Here is a 16904-nt window from a genome sequence, read left to right as displayed (position 1 = left end):
AGTGGAGAGAGACCGTTCAGCTGTGACGAGTGTGGAAAGTCTTTTACCAGGTCTGGAAAGTTAAAAACACACAAACTCATCCACAGTGGAGAGAGACCGTTCAGCTGTGACGAGTGTGGAAAGTCTTTTACCAGGTCTGGAAAGTTAAAAACACACAAACTCATCCACAGTGGAGAGAGACCGTTCAGCTGTGACGAGTGTGGAAAGTCTTTTACCAGGTCTGGAAAGTTAAAAACGCACAAACTCATCCACAGTGGAGAGAGACCGTTCAGCTGTGACGAGTGTGGAAAGTCTTTTACCAGGTCTGGAAAGTTAAAAACACACAAACTCATCCACAGTGGAGAGAGACCGTTCAGCTGTGACGAGTGTGGAATGTCTTTTACCGAGTCTGGAAGCTTAAAAACACACAAACGCATCCACAGTGGAGAGAGACCGTTCAGCTGTGACGAGTGTGGAAAGTCTTTTGCCCACTCTGGAAGCTTAAAAACACACAAACTCATCCACACTGGAGAGAGACCGTTCAGCTGTGGAGACTGTGGAAAGTCTTTTACCAAGTCTGGAAGCTTAAAAAGACACCAACTAATCCACACTGGAGAGAGACCGTTCAGCTGTGGAGACTGTGGAAAGTCTTTTACGCGCATTTCACACTTAAAATCACATCAACTCATCCACAGTGGAGTTAAAGCGTACACCTGTGATCAGTGTGGCAGAGCTTTTACTCACAGTTACAGCTTACAGAGTCATCTAGTTACCCACTCTGGCATTAAGGCGTACAGCTGTGACATTTGTGGAAAAACTTTCAGCCGGATAGGGAGCCGAAATACACACCTACGCATTCACACCAGACATGATGTGTACAGCTGTGATCAGTGTAGTAAACAGTTTACTACAAACACAGAGTTACGACGTCACATGTTTACCCACACTGAGGAACGACCTTATAAATGTGACCTGTGTGAGAAGACTTTTAAATCTCCACGTTACCTGAAAGCACACCAACAGATCCACACCAGAAAGACTCTACAAGTGCAGTTACTGTGAGGTATGTATTTATATTTTTATCTTGTCAGCCCGACTGTTTGAAACAACTCTGCTCATCAAAGTGTGTTAGCATGTTGGCAATTCTACTGCATGGAAAGGCAGCTCTGAATGATTATTCAGACTCTAATCACAGGCTTTTAGGGATAGTGTTTGAGAATTGTGTTATTGTTATTGTAGCATTAAACTAGTATTACTTTAATGTTTTTACTCTTATCGTTTTTATAGCACATTAAATTGAGCTGAGTGTGATAATGTAAACAGTAAAATGTAATTGGACTTTGGCAGAGACGCTCTTTATTTCAGGTGACGTTCAGGATAAAAATGTTGAAGGACTGACTTACACTGTCTTTGTGTTTTTGTTTAGAAGCAGAGCGACACAGATGGATCAAGTTCTCAACCCTGTCATCGCTGTGGGAAAGACTTTTGTTGTGACCTTTGTGGAAAAACTTTAAGTCATTGAAGGACTCTGAAAATACATCAACGTAGACACACTGGAGACAAAATGAACTACTGTAAAGAATGCGGGAGAGGCTTCACCACTTCAAAGGACTTCAAACAATATGAACTCCTTCACAGTGGCGTTAAAAAGCATGTCTGCGATCAGTGTGGGTCATCCTTCATCAGTGCACGTCAGCTTGAAAAGCATAAACGAGTCCACACATGAGAGAAACCATACAAGTGCAGACACTGTGACAAAACCTTTTCACAGTCATGTGATCATACTAAGCATGAACGCAGACACATGAAAGAGAACTTCATCTGTGAAAGAGTTTGAGTAATCTCAGTTCATACTCCACTCAGAAACGATTCCATGTTACAAATAAACTGTTACGTCTTGATTCCTGCTTTTACGTTAATCTTGTAAACGGTACATTTGCATAACGACTGAAACCGGCCAATGAATGAACAATGGGCTGTGAGGTCAATTTCTTCATCATTAATATGCAAATTCTTATGAGCATTGATCAACAACCACTGGTCAATGGCCATGAGTACCATTCACAGAGTAAAAATTTGCATAATGATTATGAAGTTTACTGTTACCAATGTTCAAAAACATTTACTAAATTATCTTCTCTGTGCAAACATCAGCGTGATGCAGGACTGAAATCATTGCCATCTCTGGATCACAGTGAATCTGCAGAGACAGAAAGATCCTCTTCTGGTTTCAGGGTCAGACTTAAACCCTTGAGATCCGGCTCCACAGAGTTCAGGTGGAGTCTTCTGTAAAGATCTGATGAGGCAGCTATGAATGAAAATGTGCCTCTTGTTACATTTTAAGCTTTCTAAACTGTTCTACTGTAGTGTTTGTGTTGAGTGGTTCGCTTTGTTCCAGCAGTTTAATTAAGAAATCTGTTTCCTGTTATATTTTTATTGAATGCATTGATCCATGTGTTCTGCAGGTTTTTTTCAGTTTGTTTGTGTAATGAAATCCTGCAACAATTAAACCAAAATTTTATACGTTAAATGAAGAAATGGTTTACTGACAAAGAGTTTGAGCCGTGATGTCATTTCCTGTATATCAGAGCAACACCTGAAGTGACCAGTGTTTAAAGTCAGTCAAATTTTTGTGTCAACGATGCTTCACTACGTTATCTGCTAACTGTTAGGGTGTAGAAGGACGAAACTCCCAGGGTGACCAGTGGCAGGAGCTTCCTGATGCAGAGAGTTGAGTGTGGGGGATATAAAAGAGAAGCTGAAGCATCCCAAGGTTAAAGCTGGCATAACTGAACTTTAATGTTTGATGTGTGTTTTGGCTCTCCTGCGCGCAGTAATCAATAGCTTAAACACAGCAGAGCTTGATATAAAGACCTGGGTGACAACTAACTTTATGCTGCTGATTATACTTGGCCCTAAAATACCTAGAAATATGGTATCTAACCAGATACTTGCTCTGGATGGCATTACCTTGGCCTCTAGTAACACCTGTTGCGAAATCAGTTTTGCCCTGGTTCTTCATTAGTCGAGGGATCCAGAAACGGCACCGGAACTTCAGTAGTTATTTTTACAAAATCTTTATTCATCTTTATTCATCTTCATTTAAGCATGCACTTCTAGAAGGGAAGACGAGGCCGGTGTCCCTCTGAAACAATCTTCACCCCTTTGTTAGTTCCACCCAGCTTTATAGAGGCGACCCCATCATAAATCCCCATGTGTGCTGCAAAGTCTGTGTCTGTGTCTATGTGCACGAGCACGTGAATGACTGTGTGTGCGCGTACCCGCGTGTCTATGTGAGTGCTCGTGAGTGACTGTGTGTGCATACCTGGTATGTGCGTGCACGTGAGTGAGTGTGGATATAGGTGTGGGAGTATATCAGTTAAGCACTGTGGGTATGTCTCTTCCTAGGGGCCATAAATACCATCTCCCCTCCAGACCACAGTTATCCAGTTACAAATCTACTTCTAAGCTCACGACACAATCAGGCCTTTATTATATTGAGGGCAGTGTCAGTGTCTCTACAATAATTCTACATTCTATCTTAACACATGTCTAAACTCTAAAATAAGCTAAACATTCCTACAAATCCACCTTTTTATCTGCCCCATGGCAGATAAAACTACACTAAATCTTTCACCATAATGTTTTCATACTGTGACTCCCCATTTCCCAAAAGTGGCAACATGGTGTCTGCCTTTGTATCAGATTCTCCCACAGCACGATTGATGAGTCTTACGAACAAGGCTCTGATACAAGGCACACAACGACACCCACACGTCGCTAATACTGCAGTAAAAACAGACAAAGAAACCATAATTAACATAATGAAACCTTTCCATTGCCCAAAGACAGAGGTCATCCACGCTTCCAACAGGTTATCCACTCCCGAATGCTCATACATCGTGGTGGACAACGTCTTTAGGCCTTCCAGAGTTCGGGTCACAGAGCTGCCTGGAGCTGTGTTATTTAAAATAAAAGTACAATACATATCCCCAAACATCGCGCAAACGCCCCCTTTTTCTCCCAACAACATATCTAACGCCATCCGATTTGTACTGCCATTAAAGATGTTGGACCCAACTGATCAGCAGGCCCTTCAACCGCGTCCCTGGTAAAGTTCGCCAGTCTCATTACATTATAGTGCACATAATTGATACAATCCACATTCTTATTTGGAGTTACTGGAAAGAATGCAGAAATTATGGGAAGCTTTTCAAATCCTTCAGCAATTTGGTCTGCTACCTTAAATTCATTTAGGCACACTCCTAGGAACCTGTTACGGGTCCGAAATTGAGGATGAGAGTAAAACAATGATAGTCCAGAAAAGGCCGTTCAAACAATTGATTTTAATGCACGCAGCGTGGAGAGGTGCAAACTGCAAAACAGTTGTACATCTCTACCCAAAATACACTCTAGATTGCTTTTATAACATCAGGGTATTGTAACGCCCCTTCTTGCGTTTACAAGCACATAATTTGCATGTACAGAACATTCATGTATTTTAAGAATTAAATGCAACATAGAGGTTCCTCCTTGTGGCATACTCTTAAGAATATGGTGATGATCTAAGGCCTTTGAGGTCACCATGGGCTGGACATCCTTCCGTCACCTGTAACTAGGCAAACTCAAATGCAACAAGAAGCTGAATACATTCAGGCCTTTGCTCAGCTACTTTTTTACTATACCAATATACTCAGCATATGAGTTATGATATATATATATATATTTAACTCAATCATTTTAAAGTAGTTATAACTGCACCTGTAATAAAATGTTAATATTTGATTATGATAACCCCTATAATATAAATTATAACATAATGCCAGCAGCTTCAATAAACACTTCGATGAAATGATAATTAATGCAATGATAAGATGATGGTTATGTAAAATAATCCCTGTAATTCCACAATTCCCCCTTTTGACGTCTCTTCCAGAGACGTCACTACACTATTCCCAGGTCCACTACCTTCGCTCTGACCCTCTCTAGCCGCCCCCTGACTCAGCAAATCCGACAACAACCTCATGTCCTCTAGGTGGTCCAGCAATAAAACACCAGCTCCCACTTGAAAACACTTCATGCTTAAGTGGTCTCTGCTCCTTTTCTGGGTCCTTCTCTAGTGGAAATCTTCTCCTGTAAGGGATAGAAAACAAACAACCTTTCTCTGCTACACCTTACTAACCTACTGTGTTCATCTCAGGTTCCTGTCATTATTCAAAATTGGTTCCCAATATCATATCAGGCAAAATGATAAACCCTACTGCCACGTCTGCTTTGTTAAGCTCTTCAGCTAGACTCTGTACCGGTTTGCCAATCTGTGTGTACATGCCTCTACACTTTTAATGTCTAAATGCACATCTGGATGTATGTGCACTTGTATGTCTGTCTGCATCTATGAGTCAGTGGTTTTTCAGAAAAAAAAGGCGTTAAAGTGAAGAATGTTTCCTGACTATTAACTCCTGATACTGGAGGGACTTTCCGGGTTGCCCAACCTCCTAGGTTTGGCCTTTTACACTTTTACTAAAGAAATTTTAACAGAGCCCAAAGACATTTTTATTTTGCTCCTGTGCTTGACAGGTTAAGCGAAGTTGTTTTTTGTTTTGTTTTGAAATTTTTCCCTTCTGTGTGTGTGTGTGTACATAAGTAAGAATATGATAATCAACATAAGATCCCTGGTTTGCAAATGATTTTCTGCCCCCGCTGCAGGGCAACATCATGTGGTGGTGAGTCTATGTTGGCTAGTTTAATGCAAATATGTAACAGTTGCTTCATTACATTGCCCACTCAGAGTTGCGCAGTTTCAAAGTATGTGGAGCGTTCAATACACATTTCTTGGCTAATTATTTTCCCAATAAAAGTGAAATCACACATTGCATTTGATTTCACTTATATATTATCCTGTTCTGGGCTCTATCCATTATATTAACTTTATTCAATCTCAATACTCTTTATGTGTGTGAGCAACGCTTTTAGTCTTATTAAACACAACCCAAGTAAAATGCACACCATCCCCATGTCAGCCTAAATCTCCGCTAAAGAGCGCACTTCAAAATTTTCTATCTGGATTTACGCCTCTTTTGGCCTCAAGCATATACATAACATGCCAAGGTTACTGTTAATGCCCGTTAGACAAGTTTCCATTATCTACAACATTTTGTTTCACCCGGCTCACCCTCACACATTTCCTGTTCACTTATTGCATATTTATCTTTAACACCATTTACCTCAGTAGTTGCTAAGCAGAAACAAAGCAACCTGTGGTCCACCTTTACCCTGTAAAATAAACCCCTGTTATGATTGTGTCTGTAAGCATGTTTTGCATTCATTCATTACACTCCCCGCCATTCCTGCAAGATAGGAGCTGTAAAGTTGAAAGCTACCTCAAGTCCAGGCCTTTGGCCTGGCCTATATATAAATCATGTGTGTTTGTAAGCGTGCATGCAATTCACCTGCTATGTTCTCATCATCCCTCAACATGTATCACCTGGACACTCTCACCAGTGAAGCTTAAAACCCTCTTGGATAGAACATCAACTCTAAACAAGCACAGTTATGCATTGTGTATAAAATTAACTCAACCTCATGCTAACCTACATAAGTACCTGTCTTAAGAGAGACCTCTGCACAGCTCAGACGCCAGTTGCAAGAGCTCTTTAACATTAGAATCATCAACTGTGACTTATATAGTGTTATTTCGGTACTTTATACTTCACACATTTTTGAACGTTGTTTATATGGGGAGTTCCTCTTTTTGTGTCTATATTTATTAATATGCCTTGTGCACTAAAGCTTCCTGTTTTTCAGTCTGGCTGAGCACTTGTTTGTGAGTATAAACTGGCCTCTACAAGCCTTCATTAGCAGATACACATTACAAATACTTCATATATACAGAGAAAAACCCAATAATCCACATTTCACTATTTTGTTCTTTGGTTCAGATTTGGATTCTGTATTGTTCTTCATTTGTTATTATTTTGTCATAAAATAAATCAACCAAATAACTTAAGCTGTGTGACAGCACCTTGCGTTTACGCCAGGCTGTGAGCTGCCCTAAATCTACTTGCTACACCCCCTTTTCACCTAGTTTAATTTTTTTCAATCCTAATTTAAACTATTCCTGACTTCCCTCAATGCACACTGTAAAGTGTAAAAGATACAGTTAGCTTTCTCCTGGTAAAAGGTCCTACATTATTTTCTCTACCTTTGGAAACATCCTCTATCGAGTTAACCCATTTCATTTTTCAAACTTAGGCCTGATTTCTTCGCCCCCTTTAACGGGTAGCGCATATCCGGTCTGAACACTGTGTTTGGGCAATTTACGAATTGTTGCAGGATTTCTATGTTATGTAAAGTTCCTCTCATCCCTTTTATGCTTCCATTATAACCTGTGTCTAACAAGCTTTTGATCTTCTTTGTAATATAAACAACTCGGTGTATTTGTGCTCTGTTCTTCTCCTTTCTCTCGTCTGATCATCTCAAGTACGTCCTGTACCAAATTTGCTTCCTCTTTTCAAGCCCCACATTTAATTACCAGCTCAAACATATTTGCCCTATATTGCTGTCTCGACGTGTTTCCTGTCAACTTAACAGAGTTATTCTCAGAACTCAGAAAGGTCACGTAGACATTTGCTTAGTAACCCTGAAAGAGCACCTTTCATGTAGCTAATCGCATATATTAACACCCCCCTTTTTGTGACACATCTCATGTGTTACAAACTCAAAATCCTTCACTCGGGTTAGGGAATTAAAAGAAAAGTTTAGTCCTATCATATTATGTATAAATGCTCCGGAGCTTCAAACCTGTATTTAAGGAATGAAATCAAATTAATCATCATGTCAAATCTTTTCTTGGCTCCATCCACAGCCTGCATCCTTGAAACGTCCTAGAAACAAAAACCTGTGTGTTAACCAGAACATCACCTTTTATACTCAGTTTTCCACTTATGATCCAACCTGTGTTATAACAGAAAAGTTAAAACAGAACAATTATCAGTCATGTGTCCAACCTTAGTCCAGTCTTTTGTCAGTGTCCAGTCGGTCCAACCTATGGTCTGCCTGGTCCGTCCAGTCACCATCCATTTACACACATTCACTCACACGCATTACCATCAGGTATTGCTGACAGTGGAGACTATCTCGCAAATATTCAGTCTTCACTCTCAGCAACATCAACTCATTTATTTGTTTTACTTTGTTTTTAAGAAAATAGTTCTTTCTGCTTTTAGACTGGATTGGCTCGCGGCAATCCTTTTACTTTGTCAGCGCTGTTATCCACTCTTTTGCAGGCCTGCTTACAACAAAAATGAGAAAAAAGAGAGCTGATTATTAGCTCATCAAAACACAAAACAAAATCACCTGACAGGTTTTTTCTAAGTGCACTGTTATAGAAACTATGGGCCCTTATAGACATGTCCATGTTTATCAAAACTCCCTCTATTAAAAATAAAACAACAACCTCAAAAATCTTCAACAATCTGAAATTTCACCCGTTCGACACACTGAAAACCTCGCCAAAAGCTGCACCGTTTCGTACACAACAATAACCCCGGTTAGGCACTTTACCATACTCAGATTCAGCCTAAGATCTTACAACAATGTGTCAACACTAATTTATAAACCTCCTAATCAAATTTGCACCTCTGAACAATCTACCCCTCCTTTAAGGCCTCAATCACACACACACAGCAAGCTCCTCTGTCCACATTCACACGAGCTCTCAAACTTTTGCATACTCAGCCATATCTCAACAATTTAACTTGGCAAAAGAAATACATGTTTAAACTTTATCACATTATTGAATTATTTTCATTTTCTTTCTATACTAATCACTTGTTTTGATCACTCAGTGCAAGAGCACTCCTGAGTCACTCTTATAGACACTTTTCTTTTGTTTTTCCATCTATTTTATGAACCATTCACACCATTCTCTCACTCATACAAGCAGCAAGCCGATCTTCATTGCATATGCTTATGTTCTTAGCCAGGTTTTTAATCAATATCTGTTCATTAAGCTTCAGGAGCTTGTCTTTATAAGGTTAATGTATTTTCTGTTTGTGTGTGTATGGGTATATGTTATTTTGCATCTATGACTTCACAGTCTCCCAGACTTCTTCCCAACTCTCCAGTTAAGCAGTCAGTTTTCTTTTTCCCCGAGTTACTAACCCACATTTTGATTTCCCACCTTAAATTACCGCCCTCCTGGTCTTCAGCCAGGAGCTGGGGCTTGCTTTTCAGGTTCCTGGACACATCATGCTGTGAACAATTCAACCAGAAACTTGCCTTAACTTATCCATAGGTGTTAACCTCTAACTTTCTTCCGACTGCTGCTGTGGAGAGCCGGTCCAAGTCTGCTTTACTCCTGAAAATAACAAAACTAAGACATTTTCATTATTATCACCAGTGGTTAAATAACCCATTTCTCTGTCTCTGGTCAGAAACACCAATTATGCCAGGCATGTAAGCGTGTTCTTCCCTGCATTTTATGTTAATTGGGTGTAAACTGCTTCTTCATTAAATTAATTCATTGAGTTTCTCATTGCATTTCTATGTATTCATGTTAATGTACACTACGTGTAAGCTGTTTCTTCATTGCATCCTATATATTCATATTTAATTTATGCATTTCACCACTGAGCTTTAGATTCAAACTATCTCACTTCTGATTCATTTCAAAAATAATCTCACATGTAACAATTTGTATGTGTGTTTTCTATTCATTAAGGTAATAACAATTATTTCTTTCATTATTCTTACCTTTTCTAATGTTTACCTCTTTGTTATGCTGTGGTGGACATCCCTAAACAATTCATGAGTTCAGGTTTCAATTTTCAATCCAATTATATCCTATATTCTCGCAGTCAAACTCGTCCAGCTTCATCTCTCACTGGTCCTCTCTGCACAATGTCCTGTTCGGGCTTCAAAGCTCCCGCAAACACAGTCTCAACTCAGCTGTTGTCTTCTTCTCTGTTTCTTTACAGTCTTTCTTTCAGATTAAGTCCCAGCATGGCAAAATATCACTCAATGTCCAGTGCTCTTCCACAATTCTTTATCCCACTGTTCAACTGCCCAGCCTGTATTTTCACAGTACATGTTACATTACTCTTACATGCTGCTGCTGGTCGTCAGTCGTCATCAGTGTTACTGGATCAGTGGCACTGCCGTTTGCCTGCTGTATTCAAGTCCACGATGTTCTATCGGTCTTCATCAGGCGATTAACTGTCCTTTGAACTTCTTCTCCGCTTCAGGGACAAAGTGAGAGATCCAGCTGCACAATTTCGAGCCAAAAACTGGCTTATTCTCCCAATTCTTTTAATCTACTTTTCTGCTGCTGAACTCAAGGTTGCAAAGTTGAAAGACGCCCACCTGTATTGACACACTAAACCATATAATTAGTATTATATTCATTTTTTCTTAAAGGCTTCATTTGCTTCATGTGCCTAGAGTTAAATCTCTCTCTCTGTGTTCTTTCTGTACACACTCAGTTCCCATATATGGGCATGCACAGTTCCTGTTCACTATTTCCTGTCGCTGCAGCCCCGGTACATAGAGCAATATTTCCTGTTCCTCAAACTAATCTAACTCCTTTGTTTTTTTGTTTTCTTGAATTAAAAACACTTTCAAACTTTAGCACATCCTACTTTTCATCACACAAGAAATATATTTCACACTCCTTTATTCCATACACACCTTTTAAATGCTCTAACCTCTTTCAGACGCCATAAATCGTCTCACACGCACTGCCTTTCTCTCTCTCAGACTTCCCCTTTTCACTTACTCAGACAAATCACCCAGTCACTCAAATCAAATACTGACAGCATTCACACAGTTAAAATCACACAAAATACGCTTTCATACGAGTATTTTGGACATGCCTTTCATAATCAGAAAGAGCAAGTCAAAAGAAAAAAGAAAAAGAAAACTGAAACCTCTCATCGTCTCACACCCCGCTTCTCCACACACATCACCATTCTTTAGGTCAGTTTTGTAGCATCAGTCACACAATCATTACACAATACCCTGAATCCAACATGTGTATTTACACAAACTGTTATAAAATGTTGGTCAAAAAACACTGTGTGATTACAAAGAGTCAATAAAACATGAGTCCTATTACTCTCAACAAGTATTACGTCGTTCAAGGACGTGTAAAGCAAAACCCATACTCCAATTCTACATGTATCATAAAGTAGTCATCATAATTAACAACCGTAATGCCAACAAAGTAGAAATAAAAACAATTCTTCCCTTAAAACACCAATATAAGTCGTCCTTAACCCAGTCTCTGCAGTCAGTCATTAGTTACTCATTAGTAAACAGGAAATGTCAGTCTAAATAAGTCGCAGGCATCTAATTTACATAAATACAGACACACTCTCAAAATAACCAGCCTGCTGCAGTGCCCGTGGCAGACAGAGCCTATATACAAACATAGAAATTATAACACAGAGACGTCTGATAAATTAAATAATATTTACAAGGCCTTAAATTGCACAACCTACATAATTTAGACAAAATTTGAATTAACCCTCCAAGGGACAAACTCCAAGTTTTTGATAATCAATGACAGTCTCAGTTCCAAACTGTATCTGCTCTAATCCCTAAATATCCTAAGTAAATTTAAAAGCGTCCAACGCCCAAGCTCCAAGCTTTACTGCCCAAAAAAGTGCATGAACCGTTCCAAACGGTAAAGTGGTCCAACCACTAGCTATTTTGGAGTTTCCCAAGTACTCCACGATCGCCAATCGGACTATCCCGTCCAACGGAAAATCCTGAGCGTCCTCAAGAAATTTGGAGCGTCACCTCCGAGAAATGCACTTCCTGGAACATCCCACAGTTCCGTTCTACATTAATTTAATTATGTTTTTTAAAGACATCCTATGAAACCACCAAACCAACTTTATTGATGTCCAAGCCCAGCTTTCTATTCAATTATAACTGTATGACCATATACAGATTTCAAATGACCTATATCCTAAATTCAGTAGTCCAACTACTTTAAATTCTCTTTCCTTAGCAGTCCAACTGCATTTCCTTTAATCAGTACTGTCACTTAACCTTACATTATCATTACTTCAACTTCAATTCTCATGAGATTTTCACCAAAATCAAAACAGACTTTCACCAGTAATTTTCAGTGAGTAGACTTTCAATTTTGTCAGAACCAATTCAGCACTGTTTGGAAATAATTCAACAGGTAGTGCCTTACCTTTGAATAAGCCGGCTTATGTCCACTCACTTCGACCACTGACTCGTGTCTGCCTGTTTGAGCACCTTGGACCCTCTCAGTCTCATTCTCCAACTTTTCTCCCTCAACCGGCCAATGCACCAAATGTTACGGGTCCGAAATTGAGGATGAGAGTAAAACAATGATAGTCCAGAAAAGGCCGTTCAAACAATTGATTTTAATGAATGCACGCAGCGTGGAGAGGTGCAAACTGCAAAACAGTTGTACATCTCTACCCAAAATACACTCTAGATTGCTTTTATAACATCAGGGTATTGTAACGCCCCTTCTTGCGTTTACAAGCACATAATTTGCATGTACAGAACATTCATGTATTTTAAGAATTAACTGCAAACACAGAGGTTCCTCCTTGTGGCATACTCTTAAGAATATGGTGATGATCTAAGGCCTTTGAGGTCACCATGGGCTGGACATCCTTCCGTCACCTGTAACTAAGCAAACTCAAATGCAACAAGAAGCTGAATACATTCAGGCCTTTGCTCAGCTACTTTTTTACTATACCAATATACTCAGCATATGAGTTATGATATATATATATTTAACTCAATCATTTTAAAGTAGTTATAACTGCACCTGTAATAAAATGTTAATATTTGATTATGATAACCCCTATAATATAAATTATAACATAATGCCAGCAGCTTCAATAAACACTTCGATGAAATGATAATTAATGCAATGATAAGATGATGGTTATGTAAAATAATCCCTGTAATTCCACAAACCCCAATAGCATCTATATATGTTGGTGATCCTATTGTAAGGTCAAACGATCCTGATGACTGTTTAGCCAACACATGACGTCTGCACGTGGCTGTCAGTTGAGCGGTGCCGGGCTTAGCCAGCCGCATCCCCTTTTCTCCTACTAAAACGAGAGGTGCACCTATACGTACCATGGCACAGAGACCAAAAGTCCCACTAGGAATTCTAACATACAATCTGTACCCACCACAATAATAATACGAACCAGCACGTGCCCACAGGCCTATTTCAGTGCCGGTGTCTCTTGACAGCTTTCCTCTGACCAGGTACGTAACAGTGCACCAATCAGCATTAATCTCCCCGGCCTCATGCTCATGTTTGTCAGGGAAAAACACCGTAGAGTCGAAACACGTGTAGTTGGCTCTTCTCAGTGTGAAAAGACCAAGCACAGTATCATTACCTATTGGTGGAGACAAACTTGCTAACATAGTACAATTACCTTCAGAAGCCGCTTCTCTGGTAAGTCTGAGCATGCACTCAAATCCCCACTGGTCTTCGGGATATAAAGGAGCTGGTTCTGTGAAAAGACGTGGGCGGGCAGGTGCGCACGCCACACAATCTGAAACATTCTGTTCCCTAGCATTTTGGATGAGCCAGTCTAGCCATAAATTGCTCTCACGATAGCCAGTGGCCATTGAAATGAGCTGTTTAGCTTTGAGTCTTGTATAATCTACCTCAAGTATTTGTGAGCCCTATTCTGAAAGTGACAATGGTGGGGGAGGTGTTAATTATTTCAGCCACATCAGGTGCAGAATCTCTAAAGTTAATTTTAACCAGACCGTATGGGTCCTTCCCTAAGACGTCTACTCCTATGAATAAGTACACCATGGATCGAGCGGGCCACACAGTGTCACGCCAACCATTCAGTGAGAGGGTCAACGGGTTCTGCCCAGCTGAGAAGTCCCGCTGAAACCCAAGCTTCTGCCACGTGGTGTCCTTGTACGGGCGCCACGTGCCAGAATACTCCACTATGGTAGACCAGTACTCACACGGGCCCTTCCAATAAGCGTGATAGGGGTAGCCAAGTGTGGCAGCACGAGGTGGAAATAAAGTAAATACTCTTCACAGTTTTAAAAAGACAACGCCACCCTGGGAATTTCACCCAGAGAATACTGGAAGTAACAGTAAATCACCAAAAAGGCACTTAGGTTCGCTATACTCAGTACAGAGACGAGGTTCAATGATAAACAAATTAACAATTTATTAATAATTATTTAAAACACCATATAAAAGCACAATCATAAATATTCATATACAAATATGCTTAAAAAGGTATTCAGAGCTGAGGCTTACCAGTGGAGGGGCAGGGATGCCACACACAAACTAAAAAAGAAAACACACCAAGACACAAGTGCAGCACACTATCACACACACACACACACACACACACACACACACACACACACACTAATAAACTAAACAAGGCAGGTGTGTACACGCAAAGGATCCCACCACCAAGGCACCCTAGTCTCCTCCACGTCGGCGCTCCGCATCTGAATAAAAGAAACAAAGAAAATTTTAATATATCACAACAAACTAATGTGTAGCGCTGGGGGATAACCCAACTGCAGGACCACACTGGTGATCTACAGCTAGAAAAAGGGCCTCCCACCAGTGGCGTAACAAAAATCCAAACTACAAAACAAACAACAGTAAAACAACATACAATCTGGATAAAACTCTAAAATCTGGAGCAAACGGAATCACCGTATTGCTCCAACTTGCCGTCTGCACGACTACAAGTTAACGGTCAATCAATATGCACGCCAGCTGACTCCCATAACCGGCGGGCATATGGCCGCTGTCCACGCCGACGTCCACAGTAAAAGCTGGCAGCAGCAGGAAAAGAAATCTCGCAACGGGAACAGACGGTAAAAGCACAGCAAAGCAAAGCAGCAGCCCTTCAGTTTGCGTAGCTTGGCGCAAAACTAAGGCCCACACTTCCTGCAAAGCATAATAAATAATTACTATAAAAGAACAACAGAAGGCAGAGAGCGTAACAGAAGTTGATTACGTACCAAGTAAGCCGTGTCATAAAACGTAAGCAGAATGGCTCAGAGGAGGCTTCTACAGCTACGACCTACAAACAATAGCTGTTTACCACCAAGCAAAGTAATATATACACTACAATGAGTAAACACCTACCAGCTGCGATGGAGGCTTCAAAAAAGTAACCCGCAACTAATCTCAGCAACACCAACAGGAAGTCAGGTGACCAAAAAGGAGGTCACAGGCAAGCGATCCAGGGACACTCGAATGGCCACTATTTATACTAGCGCCCCCTAATGCGCCAGGCTGAAAGTGGGTTGGACTGAGGGATAACATTCATCCTGCCACACAAGCTTCTGATTATTACACTCTATATCTACCATTGGATTATAACCTACCCAGACATCATATCCCCGCCATGAACTGTTTAAACCTTTACATTTAATGACAGCACAAAGGTCGAATGTATACGAGGTAGTGGACCCTTTAACGTCGCCGGAATGGATTCGGGTCTGTCTCTGGGCAATTCACTTATGAGAAAAATCACAGTTACAATAACAACAATTATCACACCTAACACTACTGTTTCTCTCAAATTCCCCCTCACCAGCCTAGAGAAGTTGACATGATATAAATTTAGATAAAAGGCTTGTCTGTTTACATCTTTTCCCACACAGAAGGCTTCTCTGCAGAGCATCAAATCATTTGTGCTGTTCACAAAAAAAATCACAATTCCATCGCTGGACTTCCTCTGCGCTGTCACTTTTGGAGCTTGGCACGCTCTCTCCATCCCTCGATTCTCACGTTCCAACGCTGCTGAAGATTTTAAGGCAGAGCACGTCGTACACCTTAGTTGTCTTCCTCAATGTCAACGTCGACACTCTTTCATTTTATTTAAAATTTTGCTGTGCAGAGTCTCCTCATGACGATCTCCTGCGCGAGGTCTGCTGTGCTGAAGGTGATCTCTGATCCTCCTGAAAACTCTCTCCTGGCCTCAGCTCCCATCTTGTAGACGATCTCCTCAGTCACTCCTTCTCTTCATGGCACCTCACGACATCTACAGATTTAAAAATAACACTCCTCTCCCCACATGGCTTTCACCATGTGTCAACTTCCCAATGAGACATAGAATGTTGCACAGTCTCCCTAAAACAATCTCCAGGGTTTCCCACTTGGAGCAGCCATACTCCAACCTGTAACCCTGTGTAAAAACATCAGTCAGCAAATAAATGTTTAGCTTGTCTAACTCCCAGCTCCACCTGGAGCCTGTATCCTGGAAGACAACGTCTGTTAAATCAAACTTCACATTTTCAACCGACTATAGATCATAAGAATAATAAAGTATTCAGCATAAAAGGCAAGTATCATGTGCAGGTTTTCTCAAATCATCAGATCACTATTATTGCCATAATTTGTCCCAAATCATGAATCATCCCAATTTAGTCCACAATGTAATCGGTGACTTTCCTTAAGTTTATCACTCCACTCATTTTTATCACTATGAGCTCAATAGTGGCCAGCTAATGAGCCCCATATTAAACTATTCCATAAACACTGCATCTCTTATTTGTTTTCTCATGTCACTTGTCTGTTTTCTGCTGAATCCTCTACATGCACTCTTAGGAAAACAAACATTAACAGCACAGATGGACAATCTTGGTGGTCAGGCGCAGGTCGACAGGTTCCAGAGATGCTGTAAGAGGTCATAAAGTTAAGCCTGCTGTAAAAGGAATGACACTGATTTCAACACAGGATGTTTCTCACACTATTTTCACTTCTCCCCTGTAATAGTCAACATTTTCCCAAGAACACAGTGTAATAGCATAATCAACATATAGCCTGTAAACACAGTTCCCTTCACTCATAAACCCAGTAATCCTGTAGTAGAAAGAACATTAACCATTAGTGTGTCCTGCTGTAACTCACATAA

The 16904-nt window shown here is 40.5% G+C and overlaps 1 protein-coding gene and 1 long non-coding RNA gene across 2 annotated transcripts in view; one reads left to right on the top strand and one right to left on the bottom strand.

The window, feature by feature from the left end:
* Positions 1-1654, top strand: part of LOC109195617 (gastrula zinc finger protein XlCGF8.2DB-like) — a 2479-nt gene extending 825 nt beyond the window's left edge. Inside the window, exons 2-3 of the mRNA XM_025904171.1 lie at positions 51-1042; positions 1406-1654. Coding sequence (XP_025759956.1) covers positions 51-1041 — 991 coding nt within the window. The 3' untranslated portion in view covers position 1042; positions 1406-1654. The remainder of the gene's footprint in view (positions 1-50; positions 1043-1405) is intronic.
* A 1559-nt stretch (positions 1655-3213) lies between these two features.
* Positions 3214-15458, bottom strand: LOC109195604 (uncharacterized). Its single transcript, XR_003217183.1, has 3 exons — positions 15131-15458; positions 12949-15065; positions 3214-4252 (listed from the first exon to the last, which is right to left on the bottom strand). It is a non-coding gene; the product is annotated as an uncharacterized LOC109195604 (long non-coding RNA).
* Between the last annotated feature and the right edge of the window lie 1446 nt (positions 15459-16904).

This window comes from Oreochromis niloticus, unplaced genomic scaffold, assembly GCF_001858045.2.
Source record: "Oreochromis niloticus isolate F11D_XX unplaced genomic scaffold, O_niloticus_UMD_NMBU tig00000235_pilon, whole genome shotgun sequence".
Classification (NCBI taxonomy): Eukaryota; Metazoa; Chordata; class Actinopteri; order Cichliformes; family Cichlidae; genus Oreochromis; species Oreochromis niloticus.
Note: the sequence above shows the minus strand (reverse complement) of the source record. Positions and strands in the feature narration are given on the sequence as shown.